A 20,236-nucleotide genomic window follows, 5' to 3' on the forward strand; every position below is an offset into this window, starting at 1 on the left:
AAAGGATATCAAAAGTTCCTGGCAAATAAGTCAGCTGGTGCTCTTAGAGAATACAGAGACAAATGTAAGAAAGCTAAACACTGTGTAAAACTAGCTAAACAAAAGTCATGGGAGGACTTTGGCAAGAATATAGAAAATAAATATCAAGAAGGTGGCAAAATATTCTGGAAGTGGTTGATGAAGCTTAGGAATGGAGGAAAGAGTGCTGTAAAAGGAGTTAGAGATGATAAAGGTGAAATGAAAACAGGAGAAAAAGATATCCTTGAAGTATGGAGTAATTACTTTGAAAAACTGCTAAATGAAACAAGCAGTGATGACAGCACAATGGTAAAAAACACTGACTGGGCATGCAAGTCAGGAATACATATCCATACTTGAAGTAGAAAAAGCCATCAAAAGCTTGAAATGTGGAAAGGCAGCAGGATATTCGACCAGAAATGCTGAAGTATGGTGGTATAATAGTCTTACAGTAGCTGCACTGCATAGTTCAGAATGCCTGGACAGAGGGACGAATTCCCGATGATTGGAGTAGAGCTCTCATAGTACCCATATATAAAAAGGGAAATAAAACTGAATGTGAGAATTACAGAGGTATTTCCCTACTGAGTGTTCCTGGCAAGATCTATGCAAGTATACTTGAGAAACGGTTGAGAAGAATTGTGGAAGAAAAGCTTGGTGAAGAACAAGCTGGATTCAGGTCAAATAGAGGCTGTCAGGATGAGATCTTCACTTTATGACAAATAGTGGAGAAATCATGGGAATATAACAAAGATCTGTATTTAAGTTTTGTCGATTTGGAAAAGGCATATGACAAGGTGCCAAGAGAGAAGCTATTCAATACGCTACAGTTATATGGTGTCAATGGGACATTATATCAAGCAATACTAAGTCTTTATTTGAGTTGTAAGTCAGCAGTTAGAATTGAAGGAAGTATAGGAAGATGGTTTAATGTTAAATCTGATGTGAGACAAGGATGTACATCATCCCCTCTGTTATTCATTATCTATATGGTTCACATCATGAAGGAAAGTGGTATTAAACATGATATCAAAATTGGAGATGTTAATATCAGCTCTTCGCTTTATGCGGATGATGCTAATACTCCTAAATAAATCCGCTACAAGATTCTCTGACTAAATTGGATAACTGTTGTAATAGATATGGTATGAAGGTCAGCAATAAAAAGACAAAGACAATGAAAATAGGCAGAATCATTGAAAATGTCAAATGTGTTGTGAATGGAGAATCTGTGGAACAAGTAAAACATTTCAGCTACTTAGGCACGATGTTTACTGAAGATGGTAAATTAAATATGGAAATAGACAACAGAATCAACAAAGCTAGTATGGACTTATTCAATATAAGTCAATTGAATAAATTCATATGGAATAAGAGAGAAATTAGTCGGAACATTAAATTAGCTATATACAAGACAGTGTTCAAACAAGTTTTAACTTATGGATCTGAGAGCTAGGTCAGAAGTAAAACACTTGACCAAAGACTAGAGACCACAGATATGAGAGTCCTGAGAAAAATTAGAGGCATGAACAGATGGCATCAATGGCAATATCATATTAAAAACGAGAATGTTAGGAAAGAACTTGACATTGTCAGCATTCAGGAATGCATTAGCAGAGCTTATCTCAGGTGGTATGGTCACTTAAACAGAATGGGCAAGGAAAGATTAGCAAAACAAGTGTTCTCTGCCAAGTTGGCAGGAAAATGACCCAGAGGAAGAAGACCAAGATATAGGTGGATCGATATGGTATAAAGTGCCTTAGAAGATAGAAATATAAGATCTGGTAATGTTGGAGTCTTGACAAGTAACAGACTGATTTGGAGGAAAATTGTAGATAGGAAGTTAGTAATGATGTAAATTTTTCATGTAGGACTATCATATCCTGTACACCCCTTGAGGGTACATGGCAGAAATTTGATGATGATGATAATAAATATACAAATATATATATAAACTTAATTTTAAAAAATAAAAAAAACCTTAGCCTACCTAATGTACTCTAGGTTAACAACCTTTTGTAAGTGGAAGTTACATAAGAAATATTAGCTTAAGAAAAAAGCAGTTGATTAAAAAAAAAAAAAAAAAAAAGAGAGGGGAGGGCTTAAATTTAGTATACCTAGGGAAAACTTAAATTCAATATAAGTAATTTTATATAGATTTTTTTATAGAGCTTTATATCCTGGTATGAAACTTTGAGTAGAGGAACACACAACCTTCACTGGTATGAGAGTCTATAGAAAACCTATTTGACAAAAGTAGGGCCTAGCAAAACCAGCACAAACCAAATGCATTAATTATACTAGTAGAAGTTATTTATTTTGGATAATCTGCAAAAATGCAAGAATTTGTCTAAAATTTACATGAATGAGGTTTTTCTGATTATTGTTATTAATATCTAACCCCTATGGAATCAAAGGACTCATCACGAGAAGTCCATACCCTCTCATGCCAAAAGATCGCTGAATCTTGCTTTAAACCCATTCACAGCCTTTTGTTCTATACTTGCCTCCCTCTACTCTATGAAAAATCTCCTCCGCATTAATCTGGTAACAACCCCTCACAACTTATATCATCTTCTTCTATTCACAAGGCTCTGTAAGGTGCATTCCCTCAATTTCTCATTGTATCTGACATTTCCTTGTATCTGGCACATTATAGACTTGACACCTTAGTAAACATTCTCTGGATCTTCTCCAATATATCCCCCTGAAAACCATGCAATCAAATATGTGTACAGTAGTCCATACGTGGCCTGATCAAAGATTTACACACAGAATCATGAACTATTTGCTTCTGTATGTTAATATCCTCATTATTACCACAACCTGAGTGTTCTTACAATTTTAGCAATTTCCCTAAGCTTCACGCCTCTGTCCACCAACACAGCAATATCTATTATCTCCTCCACCTCCTTCAAAATTTCTCCATTAATTGTATACTCTGCATCCCAACCTTGTGTACCAGATTTCAAGATCCTGCACTTTGCAACATTAAACTGATGGCTCCATTATTTACCCCTCACAAGAACTAGTTGATCCATTTTATTAGTAAACAGATAAATGGAATATAAAAAATAGGGTGTCTGTATTCAAATGCAAGTTTCTGTGGTTTAGCAGTTCTGTGGGTAGTTTTCATTATTGAGACCACATTACATAGATGATATTTTTGTTATCTAGTCAGGAACAGTGGATTAGTTAATTACTTTCAAAGATGATCTGAACAACTTACATTCTAATATAAAAAAAGAAAAAAGAAGAGAATAAAACTTAGGCCTGGCATTTTCCACACAACTACTACAGGCCATCAAAACTTTGGCAACAAACAAAAATGTCATATATTAATTGTAACTGTTTTACAAGAAAATTTAAAGAAGCCTCGCAAATGATTAGGATCCCTACACAATGCAATAAAAATCAAGGCTTAATCTTACATCAAGTATGGTCTGCTTTCATCAAAAATTTAACTGCCAAGGACCTAGGATAAAACACATGGCATCAACAACTTGCAATTCCACATACAGTAACAAATTTACTGTTTATATTCTGATTTATCAATTATATGTAACAGGTGTTAAGTTATCAAAACATCTAATATGTGTAATTAACTGTTAATAGGCTTTTGGTGTGTAAAACTTTTCTATACCAGTACCCCTGATGATGCAAGTCTTATGACTTATGAAACCTGTCAAGTTTTTAATTGCTTATTTTTATTAAACTCTTTATTTACACCATAATGTGGTCTCAATGCCAAAAACTACCCACAGGGTGTGTGCATGTTTTTTGTTCTAGTTATCTATTTCTGTAGAGAATAAATGCAATTTTATTAACTCATTGATACATTTTTTAAAGACTTACTCAACCAGGTTTGTGATAAATTTCTGTGCTGAATGAAAGTAAAATATAAACATGAATGAAATCATTTCATTATGTGTGTAAACTATAATACAATTAAAATACAACAAAAAGTTTGCATTTCCCTATATCCATAGAACTACAAACAACTCTTACTACAGTAAACACTGTTATATGTTTAGATATGCAGACTTTAGGGGGGCAGTTAAGTGTATGAATGAGTATATTACGCCCGGGCGAGTACGACGGACAACAAATCAGAATGGGATAATTAGTATAAGGAATCAAAGTAGGGATGGGACAAATGGGCTTCTGCGATTCATGTACACTAATGCCAGGAGTATTAGGAACAAGAAGGAAGAGTTTTGGGCCATGGTTGGCACTTCCAGGCCACAGGTTGTCGGTATTAGTGAAACATGGCTGACAGAGGATGATAAAGCTAGTGGGATTGAATGCGATGGGTATAGCGTGTTCAGGAGTGACAGGGTGAATAAAAAGGGGGGGGGAGTGTTATTGATGATAGCTGATGAGCTTCAGCCAAGGAGTATAGAATTTGAACTGCAGGATGGGGAAAAAAGCACATTTGAGGCTGTTTGGTGTGAGATACAATCTAGCAGAACAAAATATACAATTGGGTGCTGCTATAGACCGGGTGATGGAGTGGATGGTGGGAATAGTATGCATAAGCAAATAGAAGAAATGAATGGAAGGAGGGTAATTATTATGGGTGATTTCAATTATGGTAACATTGACTGGAAAGAAGAGAGGGCACATGGGAGGAAGGAATTGGATTTTATGCAGTTATTAAGGGACAACTATCTACGGCAACATGTATTGGAAAATACCAGGGGGCAGAGAGTGCTGGACCTAGTAATTGCAACTGAGAATGTAGCTGTAACGAACATGACCATGTTGCCACCAATTGGTGAGAGTGACCATAAGGTCATGACTTGGGAGGTGGCTAAAGGAGTCGAATATACAATTAAGACAGGGTATATGTGGAATTACCGGGCTGGTAAGTATGACAAGCTTAGGTGTGTGCTTGGCTCAATGCCATGGCATGTAAAACTGCAAGGGCTGGATGTTGATGGTGCATGGGAGGTGGTTAAGAACTGTTTGCAGGAGGCAATTGTTGACTGTATACCAAGAGTCCGAATAATAAATCAGGTAGGGGTTAAATGGATGAATAACACTATTAAGCTTGAGCTGCAAAAAAAGAAACAATTGTGGAGGGAATTTAAGGAGAAGGGTGACCATCAGGTGCATGAACAGTATAAAGCTCAGGCCAGGATGGTAACAAGGGTGGTAAGAAAAGCAAAAGCAGATTACGAAAGGAAATTGGCCATGCAGGCTAAAGAGAATCCCAAACAGTTTTTTCAATATGTTGCAAGTAAAAGGAAAAATGCTCATGGTAGAATGATCTTAAAAAATGCTGAGGGTAGGGAGGTAACTGAATCAGTCGATGTTGTGGAATTACTGAGCGAGCACTTTGCAAGAGTATATCATCCAGGTGGTGGCTTTGCGGAAATGGAGGAACCAACAGCTTATACTGGAATTGTGATGAATGAGGTAGAGGTAACTAGTCTATTACAGAACCTCAATGTCAATACATCTGTGGGATTGGATGGTATACCAGCTCATGTCGTACGTGAAGCGGCCAAAGAATTGTCAGTGCCCTTGACCATTATGTTTAATTTGAGCCTCAGGACTGGGTCAGTCCCAAGGGGGTGGAAAGAGGGGAAAATAGTTCCACTGCACAAAGGTGGTTCCAAGGCTGCTGTTGAAAATTACCGGCCAATCAGCATAACAGGAATCATTATCAAGGTCTTAGAGAAAATAGTCAAGAGGAAAATACAAGATTGGATAGAAGAAAATGGGATACTGTATCGGGGACAGCATGGTTTTGTGAAGGGTAGGTCATGCCTCAGTAACTTGCTCACGTATTATAACACAGTGACGGCTGAACTGGATAAGGGTAATGGGTTTACAGTGATTCTGCTGGACCTTGCTAAGGCCTTTGACAGGATACCACATGGAATTCTAATCAGTAAATTGCAGCATATGGGAATGGACATAGGGTTGGTGAGATGGATAGGAGGGTGGTTGACGGAGAGATATCAGAGAGTGGTTTACTCAGGAGTAGAGTCCACTAGACGGCCTGTGACTAGTGGTGTACCACAAGGATCTGTTCTTGGACCACTGCTGTTTAATTTGTTCATAAATGATATAGGAAAGGATCTGAGAGGAACAGTTCATTTGTTTGCGGATGATGCGAAGTTGGGTAGGGCAATAGTGAATGCAGATGACGTCAAAATTTTGCAGGATGATTTGGATAGATTGGAGGTCTGGGCTAGGGAGAATGGATGTCAATTTAATGTGGCAAAATGTAAGGTTATGCATTTTGGGGTGAAAAGATGGGAGGCAGTTTACTGCATTGGTGGAACCGTGCTCCAGGAAATTGATGAGGCACGAGATTTAGGAGTGTTGGTGGAGAAGGAATTGAAATTTAGGGGACACATTGCAAAAGTGGCCAAATCAGCTCATCAAATCACTTGGTTGCTGAAGAATACGTTGACAAGCAGAGACAAGCAGGTTATTGTTCCTCTGTATCGAGCCTTGATAAGACCTCATCTCGACTACTGTGCTCAGATTTGGTCACCTAGGTTTCTTCTTGATGGGGAGGAGGTGGAGAGGATCCAGAGGCGAGTGACCAAGATGATAGCAGGTCTGTGGAATGAACCGTATGAGAACAGGTTGAGGATTTGTGGGTTGCAAAAATTGGTTGATAGGCGGAGGAGGGGAGATATGATTGAGACATTCAAATTACTGAAGGGTTTCTATAAAATTAATTCAGAAGATATTTTTGAGAACAGGGCTGGTTGTGGGAGGACTAGGGGACATCCATGGAAACTGGGCAAAAGTGTGGTTAGTAAAGGTGTTAGAGCTGGGTTCTTTACTTTTAGAGTAGTGAATGAGTGGAATGCGCTCCCTGAGTCTGTGGTGGATGCTGTGACAGTGAATGAGTTTAAGGCGAGGTATGATAGATACTGTATGAATGTCGAATAGTTGTGATGAAAATGATTTGGGGCCTCCCTCGATGAGTCTAATGACTCCCTGGAGTTGCCCGTAATAATAATAATAATAATAATAATAATAATAATAGCAAATTTGCTCACTTTAACAATGTACCAAAATATACTGTCCAAAGCTTCTTCGCAGTAATGCTATTGTAAAGGGAATTTACAATAGCATTACTGCTTTTGTAAATGAAGTTTGAAGTTTGTTATAGCAAGAGTTAATTGTATCATTATATAGCAGCAAAAAAATGAACACCAAACATTCTCAGTATAAAAAAAAGGGCTGAAGCCAGATAAATGAGAGTAGACATCGACATAATTAAAATGATTTTAAGATAACCAAAAACAATAATAATAAAAGTACGCTCAAAACATATTAGCCAATTTAATTTATTATTTTGAATAATTAAATTTTATATATGTGAAAATACCTACTCTTTTTCTTTCCTTGGCTGCAAACGTGCTAATTCCTTCTGTTTTTCTTTATATTTCTTCTGAAGTTCAGCAAGTCTTATTCTCATTTCTAGTTCAGCAGCATCCATGTTTTCAGGAGAGAATCCCAGATGGTAAGGACTTCCAAATGAATGAGAGGGAGATGATGGTTTACTAGTAAAAGGGCATACAGAAACTTTTAAGGCAGATGGATCATCTTTTATAGGTGAACGATAACTGGCTTCCAGCTTGTCAACATTTTCATCAAATGTGTAACAATCATATACATCTTTAACTTCAAAAAAGGCACATTCTTTTCTTGTATCAGTTTCTTGAGAATTCAAATTTTCTTCTAGAAACCTCTGCTCTGCCAATGCACATAGAAGACCAAGACCATCTGTACAAGCAGTATCAATACTATTATATTCTGATCTAAACTCTTTTTCTGAATGATGAATCTCTTGTTCTTTCTCTTGTTTAGGTTTCTGATCAGTGTCATTCTGAGTATCAGAATTAAGTGTAATGGTAACTGATTTTTCATCTCTTATTTTTTCCTCTTCTCCCACCTCTTCTTCTTCTTCTTCCTCCTCTACTTTGTCAACTAAATCTTTCTCCTGTTTTGAAAGTGCTCCTTGTTCTCTAGAAGCAAATTCTTCAATACTGTCAACTAATAAATTTAATCCATGATGATCAATAAAATCCATCACAGGCTGACTTTCCACTGGGAGTATTGGAGCCAATTCTGCTTCTGATTCTTCAATTTCAAGTAATGACTGAGTTTCTGCAACCTGAGTAACTTGATTAACCTGAGTTTTGTTGTCAGTTTTCTGACTATCAACTTCAGAAAGTGCAAAGTCATCGGCATTGGCATCTGTTTTGTTCTCTACTGCTGGAACTGATGCAACATCAGATCTTTCATCGTCAGTTTCTTCTTTGGGAGGTTCTGTGAGTATTGTTTCGGTCTGATTAGCTGAGTCTGACATTTCTACCTTGTGGTCCTCTTCATCATCCTCTGAGTTTGTTTGTAAATCCATATCAACTTGAATAGCTGTAGTAACAGATTGTGTTTGGTTAGATAATTTGACTTGAGTACTTTCTCGACAAGCAACTCCATCACTTTCATTGTCACTCTCTTCTTCAACGTCATCCAAACATTCATCAGATACAGAAACTTGCACAGATTGCTCTAATGCATTATTGGATGGTAAAGGCGGTGGTGAAGGAGTTACAGAATGAAGTGGAGAGGTTCCTTGTGATCGTTTTCCAAAATCAGTTTGTATAGCTGCTGTTGTTTGGGAGTGTGCTAAATGAACAACTGTGGAAGACTCAAGTATATAAGAAAAAGAAGAAGGATCACATTGGGCTGGAAATGTTGCATAAGCAAATGTCTGACCAGAAGAGAGGGGAAGTCCTCCGACAGCTGATTGAACTGTTTCTTCAATCTTTTCTTCCACAACATGTGCTTTTCCTTCAATAGCTTTAAAATTTGCAACATCCGTTCCTTCACAAGGCAAGGCACAACCTTCAGATGCATCAGCCATTTTAACAGTCTCATTCTAAATAAAAATTTAAAAAAAAAAATTTTTAAAGATTTGTTTATCCATATAATTAAATATTAATGCTCAACATAATGAATGAAATAAAATCACTCTAATAATCATGCATAACACTTCAAACCATACTAATTTTAAAATGTTTTGTATTATTATATGCTTTTGCAAAATGCATAAGCACTTATTAGATTAATTTTGTTTATCTACTAATCTGTTTACCTACCTGTCTGCATATAACAATTCTAGTCTGGCTAGATGTACTGTATTTTATTGCAACTTGGTTTTTGAGATCTTTACAAAATTTGATTGAGGCAATCAGTTTTGCCATATGTGGAGACAGAAGAAATCAAAACATTTCAAAATGACAAAAAAGCACTTTGAGTGAATGGAATTTGATACAATATGAGAATTTAGAATCTTTTTGCAGCTTACATTTTTGGCTTTCAAGCCACTTGTAGTGGGGAGGTAAGAAAACATTTCAAAATAATATGAGTAATAACTTTCTTCTGGCTGGATGTCAGTTACAATGTCATTTGATTTTGCTTTAAATTGGTAAAAATTTAAAGTGTAAGGTTTTGAAATTTGGTAAGCCATGATGGGATGCAAAGTATACACTTGGTGGGGAAACTTTAAAGGAGGTAGAGCAGATGAGAAATCTGGGAGTGGTGATGGACAAGGACGTGAAATTCAGGGCTGACGTTGCACAAGTTGGGAAGATGTCACATTGGATAATGGTAATGATGCAGAGGACCCTGACATGTAGAATAAAGAGATTATGATGCCACTGTATAAGGCCTTGATCAGGCCTTATATGGATTATTATGCACAGATTTGGTCAACAGATTTTTGTGATGACAAGTATATGTTGGAAAGAGTCCAGAGAAAATTCACAAAGATGGTCAGTGGTCTTTGGAATGTCGAGTATGAGGATAGATTGAGAAAATGTAAATTGCAGAGCCTCATAAATAGGAGGAGGAAGAGGGAGATATGATTGAGACATATAAGTTGATCGGGTGTTGTTATCAGGTAGACATGGAAGAAATTTTTCATAGAAATTTTTCAGAGATTGTGAGCAGAAGGTTCTTTACATGGAGAGTGGTTGGTGAGTGGAATGCAATGCCTAAGTGTGTTGTGAATGTAGGTACTTTGAATCAGTTTAAGGCATGGGTGGATGAGCTTCATGTGGGAGAGTGTGTACTTACCATGATGAGTGTCTGACTCCATGTAGGTCAGTTCTTCTTCTTCTTCCTAACATGGATTTTAGGCTAGGTGGCCTATTCCGGTCTCATGTCATCTCTTTCTTGGTCATCTAATTCTTCTTTTATTGCTTATTTTCTATCTGTATATTTTTGGTAGTCTGCTGTTTAATATTGAATTTAAATGTTCTATCCAGTTTTGTTTATACTGTCATATGTAGTAATTAATTGGTTTTATATTCAGGGACTGTAAATTTTCTACATTTGTTTTATGGTCCCACTTGGTATATCCAGCTGTTTTTCTGAGAAATTTCATTTTTGCTGTTTGAATTCGTTTTTCATCTTTCCTTTTTATGGTCCATGTTTCACTTCCGTATAGTAGAGTTGGTTTTGACAAGACATTATATAGTCTGATTGTAGTGTTTTTGTACTAGGATAGCTTAAATATATTATTTATTATGCCATTTACTTTGACAAAGTTTGATATTTTATCTACGTCTTTTTCTTCTTCATATGATAAATCACATCCCAAGTATCTGAAGTATTTACTTGTTCTAATATTTTATTATCTATCATTATTTTACTTCTTAGTGAGTTTTCTCCTTTGAATTCCATCATTATTTTTTTTTTCTTTAGATGCTGTCATATTATATTGTTACTAGGCATGTGCACTCCCTTTATAATGTGTGTTCACACACACACACACACACACACAGCTTAGAGGGAACATTGCCTATAGCTATCACAGAAAACAGCATGTTATGATGGCAAGTTTTGTACAGTGAATTTTCTTCGGTGTAACATCAACATATCAGGGCATTGGTGAGGACTTTTCTGATGGTTATAGCAATCAAGCCATAATGTGGTAGTGTTTGCTACAATGAGTCAACTATAATATAGCATGCTTATTAATATATTAATAACCACAAGAAGAACGCATCAAAAACATGTGATCTTTTCATTTCTCTCTCTCTATGTTCACTCGGCATCTACAGATGCTGTATGGTCACTCCGATGCTTGGTGATGTGCCAAAACAAGCCTTGCCATGTAGTCCTGTTGTTTGCTTTTCTGGCGGCTTCAACTCTCTGAAGATCAGTCACTCCACACACACCATCCATCCATCTCATTGATGGTCTACCCCTTCCTCTTTTTCCAGGAACTTTACCTTCTGTTACTGTTCTGAGAAGCCCCCCTTCCATCCTTTCTATGTGTCCAAAATATTTTAACTTTCTTCTGTCAATATCCTTAAGGAGCCTTAAAGTTCTACTGATCTTTTCTAACACTCATTCATTTTGTACACCTTTCAGTATATGATATCCTCAACAGCCTTCTGTAACACCACATCTCAAAAGCAGATATCCGTTTCTTATCAGACTTCTTTAGGTTCCAAGGTCTCACGTCCATAAGTCGCTGTTGGAAAAACAACTACATCTAAAATCCTCAACTTTGTTCCCATGGAGATAGATCCATCCTTCCAGATTTTAGACAGGTCTCTGACTGTTGTTTTCCCAAACCTTTTTCTGACATCTTCTGAACAGCAATTCTTCACATTAATAATGGATCCCAGGTACTCAAACTTGCTGACTTCCTCAATTCTTTCTCTATTAAGGTACACTTGTTTCTTAAGAGCTTCTCTGTTTGTATTTCCTTTGAGAACCATAATTTTTGTCTTGCTAGGATTGAGTTGAAGTATCCTCTGTTATTACTGATCTTGTTAATTTTGTCAAGAATTAGTTCTAGTTCTTCCATGTCATTACAAAGGAGTACTGTATCATCAGGATACCTCAGATTACTGATCAATCTACCTCCTTTCCTAATTCCTGTCCTGAGTTCATCCAATGCTTCACACATGATGTCCTCTGTATACAGGGTGTCCCTGAATTTATGACCCAAACGTGAGGGGGATGGTAGTACACACCAAAACCACCAATATTCGTCATAGAATATGCAGCCACAAATGCAGCCCAGTGCCAGTAGGGAGTGCAGACGAGGCAGCATGGATTAAAAGCGCTGGATCGGCTAAACCCCAGCATGCTCAGAGTCGACCAGACACGAGGAGCAGTTTACAAATGTAGAGAAAGCTGATATGCACCTGATGTACGGCATAGCCGAGAGCAATGGTAGAGAGGCGCAAAGATTGTACCAATATCCTATGCATCGCGTGCCCGATCATAAAATGTTTGCGTGAAGGTACCTGCCTCACAACATCAGCCGTGTGAGGCAGGCACCTTCCATGTCAGTCAACATGATGCCGGATGAGCACAGATGGTCAGAAAGCCAGCTATGAGCGAGGACATCTTGTGTATGGTGACAGATAACCCAGGTACAAGCACGCGATCCGCCGCCCAGTGCCTGGGTGTGCATCGGAACAGTGTCTTGCGAGTACTGCATGAAGAAGGGCTACACCCCTATCACTTGCAGCAAGTGCAGGCATTGACAGCTGTTGATTATCCCCCGTGCATGGATTTCACCCAGTGGTTCCTGCAGCAAAGTGTCATACAGCCCAATTTCCCGGCTCATGTGCTCTTTACGGATTAATCAACTTTCTCACTTGAAGGCTTAATCAATGTCCATAATGCGCATTTATGGACGGCCCAGAACTCCCATGGCACATGTCCACAGTCGAACCAGCGACAGTTTGCCGTCAATGTCTTTGCGGGGATCGTGCATGACTACTTAATTGGACCCTACCTACTGCCGGACCGCCTCGATGGGCAAACGTAACGTATTTTTCTGCAACAGGTTTTGCCGGAATTGCTTCAGGATGTTAAAGTCGCCATCCGCTCCTATATGTGGTTTCAGCATGATGGGGCACCTGCCTATTTCAGCATGGACGTGCGTCAGCACCTTAATGCCACATTTGATAACCAATAAATTGGGCACAGTGGTCCCATCCCGTGGCCCCCCAGATCACCCGATCTTTCTTGTCTCAATTTTTTTCTATGGGGACATTTGAAGAGTGTCGTGTATGAGACACCCTGCAGTCTGGTAGGTCGCACACTTTGCCGGCTGCGACGGCAAAGTGTGCGACAAGAACAGTGTTTATGAGCAAGTATGCCAATCACTACTGCGCTGTTGCGCTGCATGTATCAACGTTTATGGGTGGATGTTTGAGCATTTGGTGTAATGATCTCCAATAAATGTGATAGAAACCTTTGTCTGTCCTTCATTTCCGACTCTTTGCAGCCACATATTTTATGATGAATATTGGTGGTTTCAGTGTGTACTATCATACCCCTCATGTTTGGGCCATGAATTCAGGGACACCCTGTATATACTAAACAAGTGAGGAGAAAGTAAACATCCTTTCCTAACTCCTTTTCCAACTTGAAGCCAGTCAGTCCATCCAACACTTGTTCTTACCATGGCTTCTTGCTCCTTACAAGTTGGCTATCAACCTGATAGTGTGTTGAGGAAAATCCACAGTTTCCCATGCTCAACACAGTTAAAAGCTTTAGAGTAGTCTAAGAAACACATTACCAGAGGGAGTCTGAATGCTGTATATTTTTCTATGATCTGTCTAAGGCATCTCTGGTGCTCTTACTTTTCCTAAAACCTGCTTGTTCCTCAGGAATCTCTGCCTCAAATTTGGCTTCAATCCAATTTAGCATGATCTTCATAAAATTTTGCTTGCATGAGATAACAAACTAATAGTTCTATAATTCTTGCACACCTTCATATCACCTTTCTTATGTAGCGGCATGAAAACCGACTTCTTCCTGTCTCTAGGCCATATCCTTGTAATCAATCTATGAAACACTCTTATCCCTCTGTCTCCTGTGGCCTTAATTAACTCTGCAGGGATTTCATCTTCACCTGGGGCCTTATTGCTGTTAAGCTGCTTAACTGCTCTTTCAACTTCACGCCTAAGTGGAGGAGGTTCCAAATGAAAATTTTCCTGGTGGGAGGCCTCCACATTTTCTTTATCCATTCTGCAGTACAGTTCCTCACAGTATTCTTACCATCTGTTTTTGATTTCCAACTCTTCTAGTAATGCTCCATTCCTGTCTTTGATGATATTCAATTTAGGCTTAAGCTTGTGCTTTAAGTCACGAACTAAATAAAACCACCTTTTATAATTGTGCCTCCTCATCTGGAACTCTATTTCTTCATATTTATTAGTATATACTACATATTTATAGAACTTTTCCTTTTCCTGCTTAATGGCTCTTCTGACTTCTTTATGTAATCTCTTGTATTCTTCACTCCCTGTGTCTCTTTGTTTTTACAACCACCTTCTTTCGAGTAGTTCCCATTTTGAATCTGATATCGATGGGTCTCTTGGTCTTCTTATTGGGCCGAGATACTGCTTCGCTGTATCCAGTATTATCACCTTGACTCCTTCCCAAAGCATTTCTGGTGAGTTCTCCTCATTTTTTTCCAAAAAATAATCCAACCGAGTCGATGTTTCTTTTTTGAATCCAGTAGAAATTACTCTAAACATCCAATCTAGTGGGATGTGCTGACCTGGAAGTTTTCACAGCCTTAGTCTTACTTTGGCTCTTACTAGCTGATGGTCTGTACCACAATCTGCTGCAGGACGAGTATGCACATCAGAGATGCTTGTCTTCCACCGCTGGAAAGCCAGGATGTAATCAATCTGGTGCCATGACCTATCAATGTTAGATGTCCAAGTCTAGGCCCGTCATGGATATTTCTGGAAGCAGGTATTGGATAACTAATCTGTTAGCACGGGCAAATTCCAACAGTCTTTCAACAACGAATTTTCACCAATCTTTTAATTTAGAGATTATATATTGAGAGGTGCTACATGTATTTTGTGTATTTAATGTATCTCAAGGTTTAATGGGCCTGGATGGGATAAAAAGATAGAGAAAGTATGGCAAGCAAGAGAGAAGGAAGTGTAAATTTTTTACACAGAGAATTGTAGATGAGTGAGTAAAATACATTTTCAGAGGGTACTATGAGTGAAGAAAATATGTGAATGAGTTTATGGTAACATGGCAGATATGTTATTAAGTGTGGGAGTGGATTTCATGAAGGTCAGTTAAGAATAATGATGCAAATAATAATAATAATAATAATTGAAGGAAGAGGCTTCAATTCTATATAAAGCCATTGAATGATGGATATTAAAAATCCAATATATATATTTTTTAAAGCTAAATAATTGAAACTTAAAAATTTCTAAGCTGACTAGACAGTTTATGAGAATATAATCCTAGACAATGAAGTTGCCTTGGTATTGCACACTTAAAAGGTACTCTGCCCAGAAGCCTGTATTTTCACCTTTTGCTAATGCTTTTGATTAAATTTTCACTGGACAGCAGATATTTTGAACTGATACTGTTTACAATACCATAAGTGACCCCATGTCAGAAAATTATATGTTGAATAAATAATCTCTTGGTTCACAAGTGCATTAATAATAATAAAAAGAAAAGAATAAAAAGCATCCACATAATAAATACACTTTACATATGTGAATGAGCTTAAGGTGTATGGAAAATATGTTATAGAGTGGAACTGATTTCATGGAAGTTAGTTTATAATAATAATGCTAACAATAAGTTGAAGAAGAAAAAGAAAAGAAAAATTATCCACATGATGAATTCACCTGCTTTCAAATGGCATGTTATCTTCAAAAATCAAAAACTAAATATGATTTGAAATAAAAATTTACAGACTGGACAAACTTTAAGCAGAAAGTAACTTAAAATATATTCAATTCTCATTTATTTATTTCAATATAACACATGCATTATTCAAGTTTTCAGTATGAACAAAGACAACTGAACAAAACACATCAAGGAAAAGATTAGCTTAAAATAAATTATAACAGAATTAGAAAACAAAACACCACAAAGAGTAAATATTCACCCTCCCTTTCCACTTAAACATTCCAATGCATTAAAAAAAATTACCTAATCAGTTTTGACATATCTATTGCAACAAGCTCAAGCAATGTCAAGTCTATCCAGACATAATACTAGAAAGGGTTAAAACAATCTGGGCAGGAAAAATAAATAAATAAATAAACACTTGCACAGAGGTACATCTTACCATAGTTTGGGTTTGTTGCAAGGAAACAGATAAACAATTTTCTACTTGATCGTGGTCAGGGGCCTATAAAGGTCATACAAAATTTTATTCAAATATAAGCAATAAGAAAAGAAATATACACGAGTTTTTACAGTGTTAATTTATATTCCACAATCCAATACTATAAAATGAAAATTTACCATGGATATTGTAATTCCTAAATCCTGTTAAATGCCAAATAGAAAAAGGAAAGTTTCAGAGCTTCTATTTCATGTGATCTAATATACCACATACACCACATTAATTCTTGGATTAATGCAGTATATAACATAATGCAAATCTTTTGTTAATATACCCAGAATTCTTGGGCAAACTTTTTGTCATGAAGTTCAAATAGCTGCTAAGATTATATGAATTTTTTTCTGAATTACTGATTTTTTCACTGTTTATTTAATTTCAATACTAATATATTTTTTGAATAATAAAATAACTGCTTAGAAGTCAAAGTTGAGAAAAGATTTCCACTCAGTCTCTATTATGGAATGTGAAATAACTACCAGGGATTCTGACCTATGCCCAATCATCTTGTGGTGCACCCTTGGATAATGGATGAGCAAAGACAGGCTGGCACTTTGGAATGTAGCTGATCAAACTGCCTTTTGCTTAAACCAAAAGAAAATGTAGTTAGAAAGTTATACAATACCATGCTACTTCCATCACTGAACTGGGACAAAATGTAAAAAGTCAGCTACTAAAACAAATTCAAACTCAACATTTGCAGAACTGAAAATAGGCACAATCAGCATAAGACACGTCAATGGAAAAGTAGTGAAACTAGTTGAAAAATTAGAGAAATATTATACTGACATAATTCATGTTACTGAAACAATGAAGGTATGTTTGGGGGGGGGGGTCATGTTTTAGCATTCTGGCTTATGTACTAAAATAATCAAGATGCATATACAGTGGTGTACTCAGATTTTACAAAGGCCTTCGATAGAATGCTACATGCCATGTTGGTAATTATATTGAAATGGATCAGACTGCATAAGAGATTCTAGCAAAATTTTCTCCCAAAGTCTCTGCAATAGCTTTGTGATCAGCAACACATCATGTTTACTTTTCATGTTCTGGATTTAATCCTAAACAATTCTTTCACTAGTTTCATATTCACACAAAAAACACAAGGAAATAAGTAATGATATTTATTTAAAGCCATATATTTCAGCCTGAATATTGCAGGCCATCATCAGTGGAACCAATATTTGCATTCTACTTTGTAATTAACTATCATTGCCATTGATTATGGCCTGTAATATTCAGGCTGAAATATATGGCTTTAAATAAATATTATTACTTATATTCTTGTGTTTTTTTTGTGTGAATTGGAAAAACCTCTCATGGCACATGTACTCTTAAAGAACAATTTTTGCGCTGGTTGTCTGATTAGTTGACAATAAAAATCATATCCACAATTGTGTTTGATTCTGACATCTCACATAATGTGCATTGGCCTGAGCACATGTAAAACTATTTAATGTGGTAAGGTATCTATGAAATATACCCTATGCTCAGTCTTGATCCTTTTGGTACTCAGTGTTTGGGAGAGAGAACTGGAAATTGAGATGGTATTTTTGGAATTGAGGCTGTTGCTTCCTCTAAAAAATACAGACTGATACATACTGATTTACTGCTTCATTGATTGTGTTTGAATGACTACTTCAGCATTAAATTCAGCAAGATGGGAAAAGTATTACAGTCAGACTGGTCCATTTTTCACACATGCATCCATGTAGGTGAAGATAGTTCCTGTGAAGACATGGTGCAAATAAGAGGAAAATTATTGCTTCCATAGATTTCTTTGGCATCCCACATCAGTAGTGGAAAAATGGCAGGAGGAACAGACTGCAAAGATCTATTGTAGAATACAAGCAGATAGGCATACAGAAAAAAGGCACTCTATTATTATTATGAGGAGAGAGGTCAAAATTGTCACTCATTCACTCAATCATACGAATTCATCCATTTCCGTTGGCACTACCAACACAGATTGTTGTGTCCATTAAAGTCATCAATGAGATGTATGGGCTGAGGCAGTTGCAATATAAGATAAAACTTCAATGTCATTTAACTCACTCATGACCCAGTGGTAAATACGTGGAACATAGTATAATAAGAAATCCCATGGATAGGAGAATCACTTGCTTCCAAAGTATTATTAAGCTGGACAATGATGAAAAGGGGTGTATGGGCTGAGGTATGGGCTGAGGCAGTTGCAATATAAGATAAAACTTCAATGTCATTTAACTCACCCATGACCCAGTGGTAAATACGTGGAACATAGTGTAATAAGAAACCCCATGGATAGGAGAATCACTTGCTTCCAAAGTATTATTAAGCTGGACAATGATGGAAAGGGGTATGATTGCCCACTATGATAGCTACTCTAACATAAGCAGGACCATCTCCATTTCTGTGCTTACAAACAGTGAAATTCCACAAGGTGGAGTCATCACTGGGTTGTAAATATGTTTCCTGCAGACAGAAACAGAATGTTTCTGCAGCAGGATCTTGATATCATTGATATTCTGGTGAACCCACAACAGTTCTACTGTAAAAATTTTCCTACAAAGCCAAAATAATTTTTGGCTTTGTAGATTTGTCCGATTTCCAACAGGCTGATTACTTACCTTCATCAGGTTTAAATTTATCAATTGATTCTGGTATGGCGTCAATCTCATCTTCTGGAAAAATATTCAATACACCATCTAATGTGTCAGGATTGTTTGGTAAGTTTAATTTACTTTCAACGGATACAGAATTATTATCCATTTTTTCTGTGGGGTAATGGGATCCTTTTTGGAGTTGTTTTGGGAGTTCTTAGAGACCACAGATTGTGCAACTGATGCTCTCCACAGAGAAGCACTCACAATCATAATGTTCAAGTATGGTGAAATTATCAGATGGTGGAATAGACACAAATTTGAGTTGCTTTTGCTATTTTTTAACTATCACTTTTCTCAGTGTAAGAGAATTGCAGGATAAGTGTGGTTGTGGCTAATTTCCTTTTTTGTATCCTGATATGATATATTTTGTTCTTTTAATCTTTTGAATTTCTTTTCATCCTTTACCTCTGACATGCACAGGAGTAGGCTGGATGATCTCTCTGACAGTTAACACATTTAGCTTTCTTTGCAGAGCAACGCTATTATTATTGCACCCTACATGGAGTTAGCAGACTCGTTGTAGGAGGGTCATTCATTCAACTAACAACATATCATATAGAATCTTAAAATCCTTAGCACTCCTTGCATTAACAACACATTCTTGTAATGCATCCCCATTCACTGACAATTCTCCATGTAAAAAAAAATCTATTCCTCACATCCCTCTTCAACTACACTCTTACATAACTTCCAGGATGGCCTCTGGTTTTTCCCTCCTCTTGCCTGCTACTCTTTTTATAATCTTATCTGGATTAATCCAATAAAATTCTCCCAGTAACTGAGACATCTCTATCATATCACCTCTTTTCCTCCTATCTACCAAACTCTGAATCCACATTTTTTCAACCTCTCTCCATAGCCAGCAGTCCAAAGTCCTAATATTATCTAAGTCACTTACCTCTAGACCCTCTCCAATGTCTCCACATCACACTGAAATTCAGGTGACCAGATTTGAGCACAATAGTCCAAGTGTAGTCTGACCAGTGCTTTCTGCAGTGGTATAACCCCCCCCTTATCCCTACTTGTTTAGAGTACCTCTCATCATAGCAGTACTACGATGTGCAGCCTTTGCAACAATAGCAATCCCTATAAACTTCAGTCTGCTGTCAACCATCACTCCAAAATCTCTAATCTCATCCACTTCCTGCAGTACAATCATTCTGCAGGAAGTGGATACTGCTTTGCACTATATCAACACTGTCAATATAGTATATAGCCTTATATTTCTGTACTCCAAAATGCAACACCTTGCACTTATTAATATTAAAACTACAAACCCATTCCTTTGTCTAAGTAAAAAGTCTATTCAAATCTTCCTGCAGGGATTTAACATCAACAGTACTACCCAACTATAATTCTTCCCAACTTTACATCATTA

At 37.1% G+C, this 20,236-nt stretch overlaps 1 protein-coding gene across 2 annotated transcripts in view; it reads right to left on the minus strand.

Annotated features, from left to right (window-relative positions):
- LOC150108985 (uncharacterized) overlaps nucleotides 1-20,236 on the minus strand; it is a 275,662-nt gene that overhangs the window by 209,197 nt on the left and 46,229 nt on the right. For both annotated transcript variants that reach the window (XM_090411204.1, XM_090411197.1), the window contains exon 7: nucleotides 7,383-8,935. In XM_090411204.1, the coding sequence (XP_090267330.1) occupies nucleotides 7,383-8,935 (1,553 nt within the window). The remainder of the gene's footprint in view (nucleotides 1-7,382; nucleotides 8,936-20,236) is intronic.

This window comes from Typopeltis vanoorti, chromosome 2, assembly GCF_054136105.1.
Source record: "Typopeltis vanoorti isolate ZY-2024b chromosome 2, IOZ_Tvanoo_1.0, whole genome shotgun sequence".
Taxonomy (NCBI): domain Eukaryota; kingdom Metazoa; phylum Arthropoda; class Arachnida; order Uropygi; family Thelyphonidae; genus Typopeltis; species Typopeltis vanoorti.